At 44.2% G+C, this 16,724-nt stretch overlaps 2 protein-coding genes and 1 non-coding gene across 3 annotated transcripts; all 3 read left to right on the top strand.

Annotated features, from left to right (window-relative positions):
* The first annotated feature begins 725 nt into the window (after window positions 1-725).
* LOC127319699 (protein FLC EXPRESSOR) lies at window positions 726-6,276 on the top strand. The gene is made up of 4 exons (XM_051349668.2): window positions 726-1,384; window positions 3,581-3,753; window positions 4,778-4,923; window positions 5,814-6,276. Exons 1-4 carry the CDS (start codon window positions 810-812, stop codon window positions 5,913-5,915), a joined length of 996 nt encoding a protein of 331 aa, XP_051205628.1. The 5' UTR covers window positions 726-809; the 3' UTR covers window positions 5,916-6,276.
* A 2,633-nt stretch (window positions 6,277-8,909) lies between these two features.
* Window positions 8,910-9,069, top strand: LOC127319704 (U1 spliceosomal RNA). Its single transcript, XR_007862636.1, has one exon. It is a non-coding gene; the product is annotated as a U1 spliceosomal RNA (small nuclear RNA).
* Window positions 9,070-11,019: 1,950 nt separating this feature from the next.
* On the top strand, window positions 11,020-16,511 carry LOC127319681 (uncharacterized). Its single transcript, XM_051349648.2, has 11 exons — window positions 11,020-11,191; window positions 11,382-11,466; window positions 11,854-12,159; window positions 12,426-12,584; window positions 13,077-13,217; window positions 13,294-13,350; window positions 13,968-14,106; window positions 14,235-14,339; window positions 14,424-14,641; window positions 15,921-15,962; window positions 16,076-16,511. The coding sequence occupies exons 1-11, from the start codon at window positions 11,073-11,075 to the stop codon at window positions 16,250-16,252; spliced, it is 1,548 nt and encodes a 515-aa protein (XP_051205608.1). The 5' UTR covers window positions 11,020-11,072; the 3' UTR covers window positions 16,253-16,511.
* Window positions 16,512-16,724: the final 213 nt, after the last annotated feature.

Below are 16,724 nucleotides of genomic sequence, written 5' to 3'. Positions count from 1 at the left end.
GGCCTGATGCCTGTGTGATCATGCACACCATGATTATTTAGAGCGAGCGCGATGAACCTGTGCATGATGACCAACCATTTGATTATCAATGGTCTCTTGCTGAGGAAGAGCATGTACCCCAACAATTTGTTGTTTTACTTCACATGCATTAGGAAATTCGAGATGATGGTGATGCTCAATTTCAGGCGGATCTGGCTGCGCATTTGTGGGCGAGGATACGAGCCGCCAACAATGCATGATTTATTTTGAATTATTGTATGAATAATTTATTTTTTATTTGTGTTAAACGATATCAAAGTATTGTATGAATAATTCATGTGATTGATATGTTGTTTCAAAATATTGTAATTTTTTTTATTGAGGCTACCGTATAGAGAACGCCGGTGTGAAAACAACATCCTCAATGAAAGATGCAATGCCGTATTGTTCACTTTCATTGTGGATGGTCATGTTTGAACATGTATATTGTTCCTAGCTTCATATGATGATGCATCGTCTATGGTCGGGGGAAGGATAAGTTTGATCTCGTCGACTGCGACCTGCATTGTCCACCGTGCTAGGACGACATTAGTTCTGGGTTTTCCACAGAGAAAGGCCTGTTGAATCTCCACTGGCAGGCCCATACATATACTACTGTATCTAAACCAATAAATTACCTAGTCCAGCCCAAACAAAGCCCAGGACAAACAAAGGCTCCCGTCTCTCTTCCAGCCTATTCTTCCCCGTTCCCCTTCCCTGCCCTCATCGCGTCCAACTGCCGATCAGTCCGACCCCAAACCCACCCGGCGACGCCGTCCGCCGCCGTCCCCATGGCAGCCCGCCGCGGCCCGCACGTCATCAGTCTCCACGACTCCGCCCCGGCGCTCCTCGGCCGCGCGCCGCAGCACCAGCAGCCCGGCGCCGAGTCCCCGCACGGCGCCCTCCTCCCCATCCCGCGCGGGGGGCCCGCGCCGCACCCCGCCGTGGCCGCCCTCGAGGAGCGCATCATCTCCAGGGACGTCGACATCCAGGAGCTCCTCGTCGACAACCAGCGCTTCGCCGCCACGCACGTCGCGCTCCAGCAGCAGCTCATCTCCGCGCAGCACGAGCTCCGGGCCGTCTCGCTCGCCGGCAACAAGGCCCGCTGCGAGCGCGATGCCGAGGTCCGCGCCATCGCCGACCAGGCCGCGCGCATCGAGGCCGAGGCGCTCACCGTCGCCGCCGCGCGCGCGGAGGTCGACCAGGTCCACGCCGACGTGCGGGTGCTAGCCGGCTCGCGCACCGAGCTCATGGACCGCCTCCGCGTCCTCCGCGAGCAGGTAGGGCGCGCGCAGAGCGAGGCGGCCAAGGCAGAGAACGTCCGTATCCAGATCGAGACCATGCGCAGGGAGATCCAAAAGGGCAGGTATTACCCGTCGGTTTAATTTCTTCTTACAATCAAAGGGCAAAGCGGAGCGAATGTGCTTAGAGCGTTAAGTCACATTAGCATAGTTAATACATTTTATTCAGGGCAGTCATGCTCATGCAAATCAGCTCTTGTTGTGTTGATTCTTGAACTGCTACTATTGATTGGTTTGCTCAAGCAAGCCACTCTGTGCAAGGAAGCTTTTAGGTTTCTAGCGTGTTAAGCATTAGGGTTATACCTGATCAGTGGTGCCTTGTTTTGACCTGAAGATTGATTATGTTCTCACAATTGAACCTAAAATACAATTTTTATATGAGTAGAAGTATGAGCACTTGTGTTATTTTTGGAAGATTTCCTCAGGGAATTGGTATAGCATATAGATTGTGTCTTTTGTTCTGCTGGAGACTAGATATCAGATTAGCACCTGTGGTATTTCCACGCAGTTTTGTTGGTTATTTGATTTTTTACTGGAGGGTTTATGCTCACCTGCTCCTTAATTTGATAGAGGCTGCCACTGTTAACAACTTAGGAGCATAAGAGCTCTTTAATTTAGTAGGTTTGCTCCTCTGCAAATTGTACACCCAATTGGAGCAAAGAAAACCTTTTGTTCTTTGCAGGCAAGCATAATGCATGCCTTCACTGTATTTTCTGTGTTGCATGGTTTAATGATTACAAATGAAACATTGGCCATATAGGATGTACTCCCTCCATTCCATATTAGTTGTCGCTGATTTAGCACAACTTTGTACTAAAATCAGCGATAACTAATATGGAACGGAGGGAGTATGATGTATCAGACCGCAGTTGTCGAGGCGCATGAACCAAGTGGCCTCATAGATTTAATATGAGGCAATGGTCAGTTAATTATTGCAGTTAGAGTTGTTGATAAGCGATTATCACGATTGCAATGCTATGGACATTTTTGGGGCCAGAGCTACAGCTATCCATTTCCTTAAGTTAGCTTATATTTTTCAAAAGTTAGCTAAATGTTGTTAGTTGAGTTATGATTCAATTTGGTTTATTAGGCCTTTCCATGTTATACAAAGGGATTTTTTTGTGTGTATCATTTTGGCTCAACAAAAGATGAAGAGAATTGCCCAGGCCTGATTGTTATGAGCATTGCATGCGGTGACCAGGGACAAGGCCCTCCATGGTCACGAGGGCAAGCCTCGTTACCCCTACTGAAATGGTGAAACCCTAATTCTGTTGTCATCTACTTCCACCTTCACCCAACGCCTGAGCTCACAGCATGTGAAGGGAAATTTATATAGGGGTGCTACTGCTAATCAGGGCATCCTTGTTTCAAATCCTAATGTATATGTAAACTATTAATGCCAGCATCTAGCCTAGACTGAGTTGGATAAGCCCGCGTTCAGTTTGGTCCGAATACAAAATTTAGGTTCTAGCTCATGACAATCACCTCAATTCACCACCTGAAAATGAAGTGCTGTGTGGTTGCATGTCATGTTGTAAAAGAGCTAATTTGTACATCCACGAATCTGCCACTGCATTCTACTCACCCATCTCAATCATTGTGTCATATAACTCCTTCAGGCTTTGTCAGCTTAAGGCATAGAATGGATATTTTCTAGAGCATATGATATTGAAGGCATATAAAATTATGAGGGCCAATGGAAGAGTGGTCTTTGGAAAATAAATTAGTAGACACAGTACTCAATGTATCCAAATCTTGTTAATTCATAGTCCAGTGGTCATCGCACGTAACATAAACTTTGCCCTAAGACGACCTTGCTGTTGCAAGGGACTTTCCAGTTTCCACATCCACATCTTATTTCTGTTCTTTCTGTCGCATAAACTTTTTCTTCATGCGTAAGAAGGTAGGAAGGATGAAAACACATTTTTGCTATAATGCTTTGATGTTTCTGGTGATGTAGCTGAAATTAGCATTTAATGATTCCTATTCAATGCACTGCACACAATTGATTAAAATGTTAGGAACTCTATATCAATTTAAGGTTCAATTACTCCCATCTGAGATTGATTGTTCTGGTAGCTAGCTAGGGTTATGGATAATTTATGATTCTCCTTCAGTCTCAATACAGATATTGTCCTTGTCGCCCATTCATGGTCAGCATGCTTTTCTCCGATTTTGGTTCTAATCTAGTTGGTCTTGCTCTGCGCGATCAGATTGGATCCACTCTCTTTCATTAATGGCCTTTCTTATAATGTTGGTAGGGCTGCGGTTGAATTCGAAAAGAAGGCGCATGCTGATAACCTTCAACAAAGTAAAGCAATGGAGAAAAATATGATTGCTGTGGCTAGTGAGATTGAGAAGCTTCGGGGTGACCTTGTAAATGCTGAAAAGCGGTCCACTGCTGTCACCACAGCACCAGCTGTAGCTAACCCTGGTACTCTACTGAATCTTCTACCGGTCTAGTATCCTTTCCCTCTTCTGTATAAACTGATAGCTTTAAACGTATTACGCAATTATTTTAATTGGTGTATTTTAAATTCCATAGCTTATAAAATTACATGTCCAAATCCACCATATTTTGGAAAACTTTGTTTTTAGCCCATAACAGCCAAGATGGAAAAAAATATATACTAAGATGAATGTTAGTTATAAGTTATAGTAATTAGGGAGGAGAAGGCTTAGCATATCAACTATCATAGGGTTGCACCATCACACATTTACACTGGTTTTTAGCCCATAACGGCCAAGATGTACAAAAATATACTAAGATGAATGTTAATTATAAGTTATAGTACTTAGGGAGGAGAAGGTTTAGCATATCAGCTATCATAGGGTTGCACCATTGCACATTTACACTGGAAGCTTCCTTCTAGCAGTTGTAGGGCCAGTTTAGTGTTGGGTTGTTGCCAGAGTCTAGTTAGCTATGTGAATCTGTACTAACCCCAATACGATATTTTTCCTACTACCGTTGAAAAAAGAGATGCTTTCGATTATTTATGTGAGAGGCTTAGCTATGTGAGCCTGCACTAACTCCAATAAGATTTTCCTACTATCGTTAAAAGAGATGCTTCGAGTATTTATTTGCAAAATTATAAAAAAGGCACAAATATTTTTGAAAAGTCACCGCGATGTCAAGCAAAGTTATAGAAATAGGCATATTGAGACTTCAGCTTACTATCTTGGGGACTGCACAGCCCGATTTCAGTTTGTCCAAATCCTAGCTGTGGGGGTGGATGATCAGCCAGCCGTTTTGCCAATCTTCAGCTTTTAGCCCGGAGGAGCTGATGCTGAAGTTACGCCAAACAGGCTTCACTTCAAATACTTCTTGCTGCCAAACAGGCTTCACTTCAAATACTTTTTGCTGCCAAACAGGCTTCACTTCAAATACTTCTTGCTTCAAACTATGTTCGTTTTCTTGTGCCATTGTTTGAATCAGTTCTTTACAATCCTATTTTCAGGGTATGCTGCTCCATATGGCAGTACAGAGGCAACGTATGGCACCGCATATGGCAATCCTGAGGCAGCATATGCTGCAACATACGGCAGTGCTGAGGCAACTTATGCTGCGACATATGTCAATTCTGATGCTTATAGCACGAATCAGGTTTGTTATAACTAGCTTTATCATTGTGCTCTTATTTCCTTTTGGTATTAGTTACAGTGTTTTGTGCCTAGATTGTTGCAGATATAAAAACTGTGTAGTATATCGAGTTCAGAGATTTGATTATTGATCTCGTTTTCCAGTTTTTGTGACAGTGGTTAAACTTCTTTATCATTTGGCGATTTATAGTCTATTATATTTCTTATGTTGTCAATCATCTATTATATTTCTTTTGTTGTTTAACATGGGGTTTGCATTTCTTCCCACATTGAAAATAGTTGTTTCCACTCCTTTAACATGGCGTTTTGCATATCTTTCTGAAACACTCAAAATTGTGGTTTGCTCTATTCATTGTTTATTGCCCCGGGGACCTATGAAATGCAGTACCAATGTCAATGAGATTCTGAAAGATATGTGTGATTTGTAGTATTTCTGTAGTTTCATTTCCTCCCTGTAAGAAGCGGTGTAGAATAACATGGTTAGGTAGACCTGTTACATCGTTTGTAGTTATGGATCCCACTCTTTTATACCTTCTCCGGTCGGATCCCACTCTTTTATACCTTCTCTGGTCTGTCTCATTATCTGAAAGTTAGTTTTCGCCAAATAACATTTTCACTAAAGTCATAATAACTAAAAATCTGCATTGCCCAAACCCAGTCAAACATGTTTACATAAGTCGATTAATACCGGTGATCGAGAAAAAGCAAATGCCCCTCCGTCCATAAATAGATGTCTTAGATTTGTCTAAATTTGGATGTATCTATACAGATAATATAATGTTTGGAATTAATTTAACAGAGAGAAGGTCCTTCTGTGTCCTCTCACTAAAATAAGCAGAGATATCCCTAGCTAGCGTCCTTTGCATATAGTACTGATACTGTTCTTCTTTACAGGCTCATACTCGTGCAGATGGCAATCCTCATTATATGGGTCAACCGGTCCACTATGCGCAGTACGATGGCCAGCAGCAGCAGCACACCAACGTGCAAAGATGAATGCTGACCGAGGGTATCTTTGACCTGGTGTGCGCTCTTCTTAGGCTTCTTCAGTGTAAAAGGGTAGATGCAGGATGCCCCGAATTATGGTAGATAGAGGGATTCATCGCATGGAAGCGCTGAATATGTTGTTATACTCATTTGGTTAATCCACCCTGAAATGTACAAGCTGGTAGTTTGGATTAAAATCTTTTAGAAATTCTTGATGTACCTGTCCTGATAACTCGTCAGCTAGTTGTGTTGAGGAAAATGCATTTCGATGGCCCTTGACAGGGATTCTTATGATTCTCGCACATGTAGTCGTGAGGTGGTTTGTACATACATTTAATGGATGACCTTAGCAAGTCGCTATGTTTCTGTAGTCGCTCTCTTGTTGGGCATTCTGTTTTTTTTTTTAGGTGGAATGTTAGTAGCGTTTGTTTGTCTGATGGAGAAGGATAATCTACATGATTTGAGGAAGCGAAATCTTGGTGCTAAAGTAGTGTCGTGCTATATTGCAAGTAAATTTCATGTCTTGCCCGTGTTCAACAAAACTTGTTTCTTGGTAATTCGTGTGTAACATAGATGTGAAGAAAAATTGCTTTTGTCAAGAAAATTCAGGTCATGTTTTAGGCTGCTTGAGAAAAGAGATAGAATTGTCGAGTAATAAAGAAAAGAAAAAATAAGGCTTGGCAGGCGACGTTTTGTCCAACACCCGCCCATGTTCCTGATCTTTCCTCACGGCCCAAGATGAGATATTCCTTGAAGCCCACGTAGACTATTCTACCTCGCCGGCCCACACTGGCTCGTGTGCCCGCACAGACGCAGGGGCGGACGGTTTTAGTCCCACCTCGGAAGTCGACGAAGGTTTCCCCGCGAGGTCTCGCTATAAAATGAGGTCGTGGTGCTCCGTTGTTCCGTACTTAGAGCATCCCCACTCGTTGGCGCTCCCCACGCCCAAATCCGGCGAAATTTTCGTCCGGATTGGATGAAGATTTGGCGTGGGGAGCGCCGAAGTTCCAGCCGTCCCCCCGGCAGGAAACCCCCAACCTCGACCATTTGACATATTTCAAACAAATTCAACATAAAATTTAACAAGTTCGGCAAACAAGAGGACGAAAATTGCTGAAACAATTTCGGCGATAACAGTACAATGTTTAACAAGTGCTGAAACAAATGAAGCACACAAATTTCACAATTTTTCAAACAAATTAAGACAGACTAGTCGGCGTTGGCGTTGCCTCGGAGCCTCCATATGTGCTCCACCAGATCATCTTGCAGCAGCTGGTGCATTGTAGAGTCTCGAATCTCCTGGCGCATAGCAATGAAGGCGGCCCATGATGGAGGCACCTGGTGATTAGGCTGTGCAAGAGGACCCTCTCTCTCATATGGTGCTTCTTGCTCACCGTAGGAACCGGATGCTTTCGCTCATCTTCAATAATCATGTTGTGTAGGCACACACGGCGGTTCATCACCTCCCACATCCGATCTTTGGACCAAGTCATAGCGGGAACCTGACGACGACAAATCTCTGCTGTAGGACACCAAATGCTCGCTCGACGTCTTTTCGGCAAGCTTCTTGTTTCTTGACAAACTCGCAAAGTTTGGGGGTGCTAGGGTTGGAGATCGTCTTCACAAATGTTGCCCACTTTGGATAGATACCGTCTGCAAGGTAGTATCCTTTGTTGTAGTGCCGACCATTGATCACATAGTCCACCTGGGAGCATGACCCTCAACAAGCTTGGAAAAGACCGGGAGCGATTTAGGACGTTGATGTCATTGTTGGATCCAGGCATACCAAAGAAAGAGTGCCAAATCCAAAGATCATGGGTAGCCACCGCTTCAAGTATCACGGTGCGACCTTTTTTGTGACCCTTGTACATTCCCTCGCCACGCAAACGGACAGTTCTTCCATTGCCAATGCATGCAATCAATGCTTCCAAGCATCCCTGGAAAACCTCTAGCTTCATTTGTTGCAAGGATCCTCCGAGTGTCTTCGACAGTGGGTGATCTCAAGAAATAGTCCCCGAACACCGCTATGACGGCCTGCGTAACCGGTAGAAACAATCAAGGGCGGTGGACTCCGCCATCCGAAGATAGTCATCTGCAGTATCACCGGGAGCTCCATACGCCAAAGCATCCTCATAGCCACCGTGCACTTCTGCGGTGACGAAAATCCAACCAAACCAGTGCAATCCGCCTTGCATCTGAAGTAGGGATCAAAGTGGCGGATGGCATACACAATTTGCAGAAATAGCTTTCTGCTCATCCTGAAACGACGCCGGAAAACAGTCTCACCGTGCAATGGATTGTCGGCGAAGTAGTCGGCGTACAACATGCAGTAGCCCTCCATTCGCTGTCTCGGCTTGCACTTCCGGCGACCTCGTGCCGACCCACCACGCCGACGAGTTGCCAGTCCGGCGTACATGCTTGCCAAGCAACCAAGGATCATCATGTGCTCCTCGTCTTGGGCGGCTGCTGCCATCTCTTCTTGCATAAGCTCGACGAACATCTGCTCCTCCTCTTCGTCCGAGTCCATGGCCGGCGAGGCAAATGGACGAACACCTGACGGGCGTGGTCGAGGCAACCCGAGCCGCGAGCGACGACGAGCAAGCAGGCCGGAAAACAGGCCGGCGGAAGAGCAGCCAGATAGGCCGTCGTCCAAACACGGCGGAATATAGGCAGGTGGGGAAGGAGTGGCGGCGCAATCTGGGCAACAAGCCGGCGGGGTGGTGCCGGCGGCGAGAGAGATACGAGGGGTGGGGGGAGATTTTGAGCGACGTGGCGGTGGGGTTCGTGCGTCGAGTCACCGACAGATCGGGCCCTTCCCCGCTTTTCACTCGTCCGGAGTCCCCGAGAGCTCCCCGGGGGGCCGGGGATGTCGTGGGATCGCCGGATGGATTTAGGCCCAAATCCGGACGAAAACGAGGAACCGGGGGCGCGACTGGGCCGAATTTCGCCGTCCGGATGGAAAAAACGCTCGCCGGGGGCCTCCTCGGGGGGACGAGTGGAGATGCTCTTACCTGGACGGGGTCGACGGGGGATCAGGAAGCCTCGTGGCCTAGGCTAGTGACCCACATTGCACTTGGTGGGTGCGCTGGCTTACCATCTCCCCAAGTGGGAGAGTGGACGTCATAGTTTGTGTCAGAGGGGGTACGCGTTCGCGCGGCCCCTGCCAATTCTCGAAAATTAAATTTCCGTCCTTTGGCCTGTTTGCCTTGCTGTCGTAATCGTTTCTGTCCGTCCTTGCTATTTGCTTTTCAGTCCTTAAAGTTTGGCTGCGTTTTTCTTTTACAAAAACGAAGATTTATCGTTTATTTTTATTGTTGCTCTGAAGAAGTTGGACGTCATGATTCTTGAGTCACCAAATCCGTTTTGATTTTTGAACAGGGAGATGGAACCGAAGTAAGTGGCAAAAGCTACTGAAAATAAATCTACTACCTCTGTTTTAAAATATGTATCCTATTTTTTTAGATACATTTTACTTGTAGATGCATCCATATTAAAATAGTAAGGCACTTATTTTAAAACGGAGACTTATTTTAAAACGGAAGGAGTAACAAATTTTCAAGTTTTGAAAATGGGCACTTGTCATCACACCAGATCCACACATTTGTCATTTTTTATGAGACTAAAATACAAACAAATTTGGATTGTTTTCTTGCACATTAGTAGACTTCATTGTTATCTACATCTACCTTCTTCATTCATTAATATAATACTCCCTCTGTTCCATTCTATAGTGCCTATAGTTTTCTGGCACGGAAATTAGCGCAAGAGTATTTTTTACACAAGGCCCCTAGCTGAACGATTTGAGATCAACGTAAAATTTGGGAATTTCATATCTTACTAACTTGCCATAACAAATTTGAGACCTGAACGATTTGGGAGCTGAACGGGGAGGGGGTAATTGAAAAAAAGCTAAGCTATAACCTTATATTCTGAAACAAATGCCAAAAATCTATAGGCACTATAGAAATGAACCGAGGGAGTATGCTTTAGCTTTTAGTACATTCATCTATTTTTGATATTATATAGTAGTGTGTAGATTTATTTATTATGGTGTGTGTCTAGCTCACTTTGAAGTTCCTAAAATATCTAATATACTTATAAATAGAGAGTAGAATTTTCTTCCAGCTTTTTAAAAATATTTTACATGACATTTTTTAATATCTCAAAAAACGAGCTTACCTCGGGGGCCATTTGTTCATGTCCCGTTTTGCCTAGCATATTTCGAGCTTTTGTGAGACCTGGTTAGCACATGAAAAAGATCACAGCAAGTTTCCGAGATAGATTAAGCCGGACAAATCAGCTGTGGCATTTTGAAAGTACCACAAGCGATAACACGTGGACGAAATCCAGGAGGAGGCGATTAGAGGCGACTAGGAAAATCCATCTAGGTTCCGTCTCCTTGCCGGTGACGTCGTCAGTTCGCTTTGTCTTCAGTGGCTTTAGGGTCTTGGAGGTGTGGTAGACCACGACCTCTCGCTCGCTGACAAGAGGGTTTTTATCCTTAGTTAGGTTAGTATCAATGTCTTCTTCAAAATGGTGAGGCGGCTATTACATCCAGAAGCCAGAATAAGGTCCTCCCCATAGCTTTGGCGGAGGACACGTGAAGTTGTGTGCCCGCCGGATCTCCTCGGATCCGGTCGGTTTTTGAGTTTGTCGGTGTGGTTTCAGACTAGTCTCTTTCGATCTACGACTGTTATCTTTGGTGATGGTTGCTGTTCTGATGTGCTGGTCCTTTGAGGCTTTAGCACGATGACTTCCCGTTTATCTACTACAATATATTCTACTACGACAAATTTTGTCCGACTCCGGTGATAGAGGGGGCGAGGACAAGCCTTCGGCTCGCATCAGCTAGGTGGTCCAAAAATCTACTTATAATTTTTATTACTTTAGTTTGTTTGCTATTGATGATTATTACTAGATTGACAGATTTTTCAAAAAAAAAAGCGATAACATGTGATTCAAAGTAGGCACCACGCGCCCACGCGGCAGGCCTTTGCACTTTCCTAAAAGCCAGCACGACGGGAAGCACGCAATCCCAGCCGTCCAGCGCGACCCGACCGTCCAGATATCCCGCGGCACGTGTCACCTGCCGACCACCTACATTGCCGGCTCGGTCGCCATCTCGAAAGCTCGAAACGCCGAATCGGAAGCAAATCGCGACTCGCCATGGCTCCGGGCACGTCTCTCCTCCTCCTCCTCGCCACGCTCCTCGCGGTCGCCCCCCTCTCGCCGGCGGCCGAGCCCGAGGCCTTCGACGTCCGCCGCCACCTCTCCACCGTCACCAGGTACCCATCCTCCCCTTCCCTTCGCTCTCAACCGCCACCCGATCCCCTGCCTGCTCGTCCGTGGATTTGTGGTGGGGCGAGGTTCGAGGTACCCGCGGTCCCGAGGTGTTTGTGTCGCGGTGTCTGAGGCCTGAGACATGGTTTGCGAAATGGTATAGGGTTTAACCCCCTTGGTGGTGATTTTTTGCAGGTACGATGTCTCCAGAGGGTCCAACAACGCGGTCGCCGCGCCCTCGATCTCGGACGAGTGCCGCGTGATCCACCTCAATCTCGTCGTAAGTTTCCTCCCCTGCATTTTACGAATTTCGGTACCCGGTTACTGTGTGTTCCTACATGTTTGCTCGGTTCTGCGTGGGAGAAAATGACATTAGCCAGCAACAACCGTGCAAGTAATATGTATGCACTACTATCGGGTTAACTTAGTTAAGTTTGCATGTTCTCATTTGTGCGATGAAGCAAATGCCATTAACTAGTCGCAATGGTGTTGGTAAATATGGTATATGAATGCTATCGGTTTTGCCGAGTCATTTACGTTTATAGTACTGCAGAAATTGTTGAGGCTAAGCTCAACTGGAATAATATGCATTGGAGTATGTTTGGTCTTTCCTCAATTGTTTAGGATAAAATCCGCTGAGTTAATTTTTGATCATTTTGTTCGACAGGCGAGACATGGGACTCGTGCTCCTACCAAAAAGAGAGTCAAGGAGCTGGATAGGTTGGCAGTAAGGTTGGGGGCTCTAGTAAATGAGGCAAGACAGGGACCTGACAGTGAGGCTGTAAAGGAAATTCCATCCTGGATGAAGGGGTGGGAGTCACCCTGGAAGGGCAAGGTCACAGGGAAAGGGGGTGAGCTGGTTAGCGAAGGCGAGGAGGAGCTCTTCAATTTCGCTAACAGAGTGAAGGAGAGATTTCAAGACCTGTTTGATGAGGAATATCACCCCGAGGTGTTCTCGATAAGAGCAACCCAGGTAAGCTCTATATCTTCTCGCCGTACTTAACGACCCGAGTTTAGGACTCCTGCTTGGTTGTGTTCTACTGCTCTGTTCGCCGTCAGATGAAATGGGATATCTCTGCATTTCGGAGAACCTCAGTTGCTGATGTGTCGTAAACTAACTAGTTTAGAATCCAACTTTGTTGATGTGGTAGTTGATGATTTCCAGTTCAGTTACAAATGTTGTTGAAAATTTTACTGCCCGCTCAGTGTGTTAACTAATATTGTGTGCTTGAGGTGCAGGTTCCTCGGGCATCAGCTAGTGCAGTAGCATTTGGTTTGGGGCTACTTTCTGGGAAAGGAAAACTTGGGGCAGCCAAAAACCGCGCCTTCTCTGTTCTGAGTGAGAGTCGTGCAAGTGATATTTGTCTGCGATTCTTTGACAGCTGTCAAACATACAAGGTACTATTTAGTATTTATTGTAGCAGTAATATGTTGAGAAATAAAGAACATACAATTCTGACGTTTTTAGTCCTTTTGGTTTATTGCTCACGTTTGTAGCTGAAAGGGAGACTAAAATTGCCTGTTGCGATGCAAATAGTGCTTTGTGTTGGCATGTTGCATTAAGCACTAATATTACATATCCTGAATATGTGTAATCAATCTGCACTTGTACCTTTATGGACTCGCGCTTAGTCTCTCATGCTTTGCTGCATACTCTCTTCTGCTTCCACCTGTTGGTTAGGTAGTTTGTATGTTGCACAACAGTTTTTGTTCCTTCATTCTTCATTACATAAATGGCATGCTCTAGCTGCTCTCATTTAAATAAGTCTCCTAGGCAGAGTTTATGGTAGTTTGGTATGCTATACATGGTATCTTTTTTTCGTTTGTACAACTGTGGCCTTTCCATGGTGCTATGTTGCCCAAAACTTATAACCACAATAACATGTTCAGGACTACAGGAAAAGAAAAGAGCCCGATGTTGACAAGCAAAAGGAACCGATTCTGGAACAAGTCACGTCTGCTTTAGTCAACCGTTATCGTCTAAATTTTACAAAACAAGATGTTTCTTCCCTCTGGTTCCTTTGCAAACAGGTATGTAGTTCCCTTGTGGGAGCTAGAGTCTAATGTGGCATATAGACATTTTGTGACTTGGCTGTTCTTTTTGCAGGAAGCATCTTTACTGAATATTACCAATCATGCTTGTCAACTTTTCAGTGAAGCTGAGGTAGGGTTCTGTCAGATTTCGGAGTTTCTTAAACAACTTCACCACTACAACTCTAGGTCAATTAAGTCTATGCCCTGTCTGCATTCAGTTAAGCGACATACATCCTACTACTCTTTTTGTAGGAGATCTGTATACAGATTGATTCAGGGACATGGTTCTCTTTTAGATTTCATAAGAATCATTAGTTTAGTTACCGTTATATCTTAAGAGAATGATACATCCCAGAAGTTGGTTAAGTTTGTCATAGTTCGAAGATGAAATTGTTAAATCAGGTTCATTTCTCAATTTAATCATACATGTGTTCAAGTTTCTGACATGCAACTTTAGTTTCATGTACTTCGTTTGAACTCTCAAGTTCGAACCATTTCTCGCTTCATGTAGGTGCCCATTTTGTCAAATACTCCCTCCGGTCGCCTTTAATTGACGCGGACTGTTCGCTGCATGCAGGTAGATTAGTGTAGTGTTGGCGTCAATTAAATCCGACCTGAGGTAGTAGTTATTTCCTTTCAAGTTGGAAGACTGAGACACATAAAGACTCCTTAGACAGTTGTATGTTCTCAAATTAACGACGTGCTTTGATTTGTCCTATTAATGCCTAACGAATCTTGTTTGTTCAGGTTCAGTCTCTAGAATGGACAGATGATTTGGAGGGTTTTGTGCTTAAAGGTTATGGTGAGTCGATAAACTATAAAATGGGGTTGCCGTTGCTCAAGGATGTTGTCCAGTCAATGGAAGACGCAATCACAGCTAAAGAAGGTAACACTATGTCACCACCTTCCATGTTCTGAAGCAGCGATAATGTAGTGATCAGTACTGTAGATACGATTACAAATGGCGATGATTGTCAAAACTATAGACTGAAAATTTAATTCTTGGAATTGTAGAAAATTATCCTGATGGTACATACGAGAAGGCAAGGCTCCGATTTGCACATGCAGAAACTCTTGTTCCTTTCACATGTCTTCTTGGTCTTTTTCTTGAAGGATCAGGTATGGCTCCTATTTTAGACTCTGTCCGCGCATGATCTTTTTCCATGAATTGCCCATTTGATTTTTTTTTTTGTTTGTATCAAGATTTTGAGAAGATACAGCGGGAGGAACCATTGGATCTACCTCCGATGCCACCACAGAAGAGAAACTGGAAGGGCGGTCTTGTAGCACCTTTTGCTAGTAACAATATGTTGGTTTTACACCAATGCCCTGGCAAAACTGGTGACAACGGGATATCCCAGGGTCAAAACAGCTTGTACTTTGTGCAAGTTCTACATAATGAAGCTCCAGTTTCAATGCCAGTAAGACTATACGTTTGCAATTTTTTGTGCTTTATCCACTGACCCATTCTTTTTCCTAGTGTAAATTTTCTGAGGCTTTTAATTTGCCGTAATCAATGGCTACAAGTTTTGTTTTATTTTGCAATTTGTCTTGTGGGTCCTCTAGGGCATCTCTCAAGTTTGAGCCAACCAACCATTGCACCATTAAACATGATTTAGTACGCTTTACTCAGTGGTAACAAGTTTTGTTTTATTTTACAAATTGTCCTGTGGGTCCACTAGGTTCTCTCTCAAGTTTGAGCCCACTAGCCACCACACCATTGAACATGCTTTAGTACAATTTATTAGATGATCCAAAAAAATTGTAATTTACCATTATTATCTAGTAATATTATGAAATCATGGAATACATGCCAGTGCCCCACAAACTAGGCAACATTTATGGCCGGTGCTGCCTAGACCATATTCATGCTTCTCCATGCATCTGGCTGTCTGGCTAGCTGGCTAGTGCTCTGTTTTGGTGCCTACTGTAAAATTTCTCAGGTGTTTAATTTTCCTTACTATATGGTTACACCTGTTGTCACATTTTACAAATTGTCTTGTGGGTCCTTAAAGGTCTCTCTGAGGTTTCAAACCACTACCCGCTCCATTGGATGTGCTTTAGTAGAACTTCATGATTTGATCCGACAAATGTAGTTCGCCATTTTTATGTAGTACTACCTCCATTTCATAAAGCAAGGCGTATATTTTTAGTCACAAGTCAAAGCACACTAAGTTTGACCAAAGATATACATAAAAATATCAATATTTATGATTATTAATAAATACACTAAGAAAATACATCGTATGGTGGATCTATTGATACAGATTTGGTAATGTAATGTTCATATTTTTGTCTCTAAACTTAGTCAAACTTAGAAAATGTTGACATTTGACCAAATTTATATGCCTTATTTTATGGAATGGAGGTAGTAGTATTTTGGAACCACAGAATATATACTGTACCAATGTACCATGAGCTAACTTACTTGGAAAGTAAAAAAATGGCTTATTTTGGTAAACAATGTTTTTGTCTGCTACTCAGTAGACCATATGCACTCCCCTCCATGCATATGGGCATCTGTCTGTCTAGTGCTCTGTTTTGGTGCCTACTGTTTTTGATATTGGGAATATCCTCTGTTTTCTTGCTTACTGTGTGTGATATTGGGAATGTCCTCTGTTTTCTTGCTTACTGTGTGTGATATTGGGAAGTCCCCTGTTTTGACTATGTTCCTCCCCTTTTGGTGGGCTACCAATGCAGGGCTGTGGCAACAAGGATTTCTGTCCATTTGAGGAGTTCAAGGTAAATACAACAGCGACTAATGTTCTACAAGTATTATATGTTCAGGAAGCAAAATCTGCATTTCCTCTAGTAGCGAACTCTGATGAACAGCATTTCTGATTATGTGCTTGCAGGAAAAGATAGTCCAGCCTCACCTGAAGCACGACTTCGACATGCTATGCAAGATAAAGAAGCCAGATGCAGCAGAGGAGCCATCTTCTCTCAGCTCCAAGCTTTACAACTTCTTCGTGGGCCTGTTCTGGCGTAAAAGCTACGTTGCGAAGGCAGAAGATGTGAAGACGGAGCTGTAGACGCTTTATTAACTAGCCAACGGAGCATGCCATGCCCCGTGCTGCTACAAACGGGACTGACTTGTGGGCAGGCACTAACCTACGGTGTTTTTGTACCTACGTGTGATGACTGATGAACTGATGAATGAGCCCATATCATACCCCAGGCTTTCACTGATGTCCTTGCTGTCTCGGAGAAAATGCTGTAAGCTGATCATGTAACATCTGTCCTATGCATATCTTTCCACAGTTGCAGTAGAAGTTTCCACTGTTGCCGTGCTGTGCCGCTCTCCAAGTTTTAAACTGTTTCATGCGAACATCCAAGTGCCGTACGTGTCCCCCGATAATATCTTAATTGAACCGTCGATGAAAACGACTGATGTGTATGTGTCTGTGTACTAAGAACACTGATGTGTTACACTAGTACAGAACAGTAGCTTTCTTGTCGGTTTTGAAACTGGTACCATGCGCATCCATACAATCTTGTTTCTGG

Source organism: Lolium perenne, chromosome 4, assembly GCF_019359855.2.
Source record: "Lolium perenne isolate Kyuss_39 chromosome 4, Kyuss_2.0, whole genome shotgun sequence".
Classification (NCBI taxonomy): Eukaryota; Viridiplantae; Streptophyta; class Magnoliopsida; order Poales; family Poaceae; genus Lolium; species Lolium perenne.
Note: the sequence above shows the minus strand (reverse complement) of the source record. Positions and strands in the feature narration are given on the sequence as shown.

Coding starts and splice junctions, on each gene's coding strand:
- LOC127319681 (XM_051349648.2), top strand. CDS start 11,073: ATGGCTCCGGGCACGTCTCTCCTCCTCCTCCTCGCCACGCTCCTCGCG. Junction 12,585..13,076: donor ACAGCTGTCAAACATACAAG/GTACTATTTAGT, acceptor TAACATGTTCAG/GACTACAGGAAAAGAAAAGA. Junction 15,963..16,075: donor GTCCATTTGAGGAGTTCAAG/GTAAATACAACA, acceptor ATGTGCTTGCAG/GAAAAGATAGTCCAGCCTCA.
- LOC127319699 (XM_051349668.2), top strand. CDS start 810: ATGGCAGCCCGCCGCGGCCCGCACGTCATCAGTCTCCACGACTCCGCC. Junction 1,385..3,580: donor AGGGAGATCCAAAAGGGCAG/GTATTACCCGTC, acceptor TAATGTTGGTAG/GGCTGCGGTTGAATTCGAAA. Junction 3,754..4,777: donor ACCAGCTGTAGCTAACCCTG/GTACTCTACTGA, acceptor TCCTATTTTCAG/GGTATGCTGCTCCATATGGC.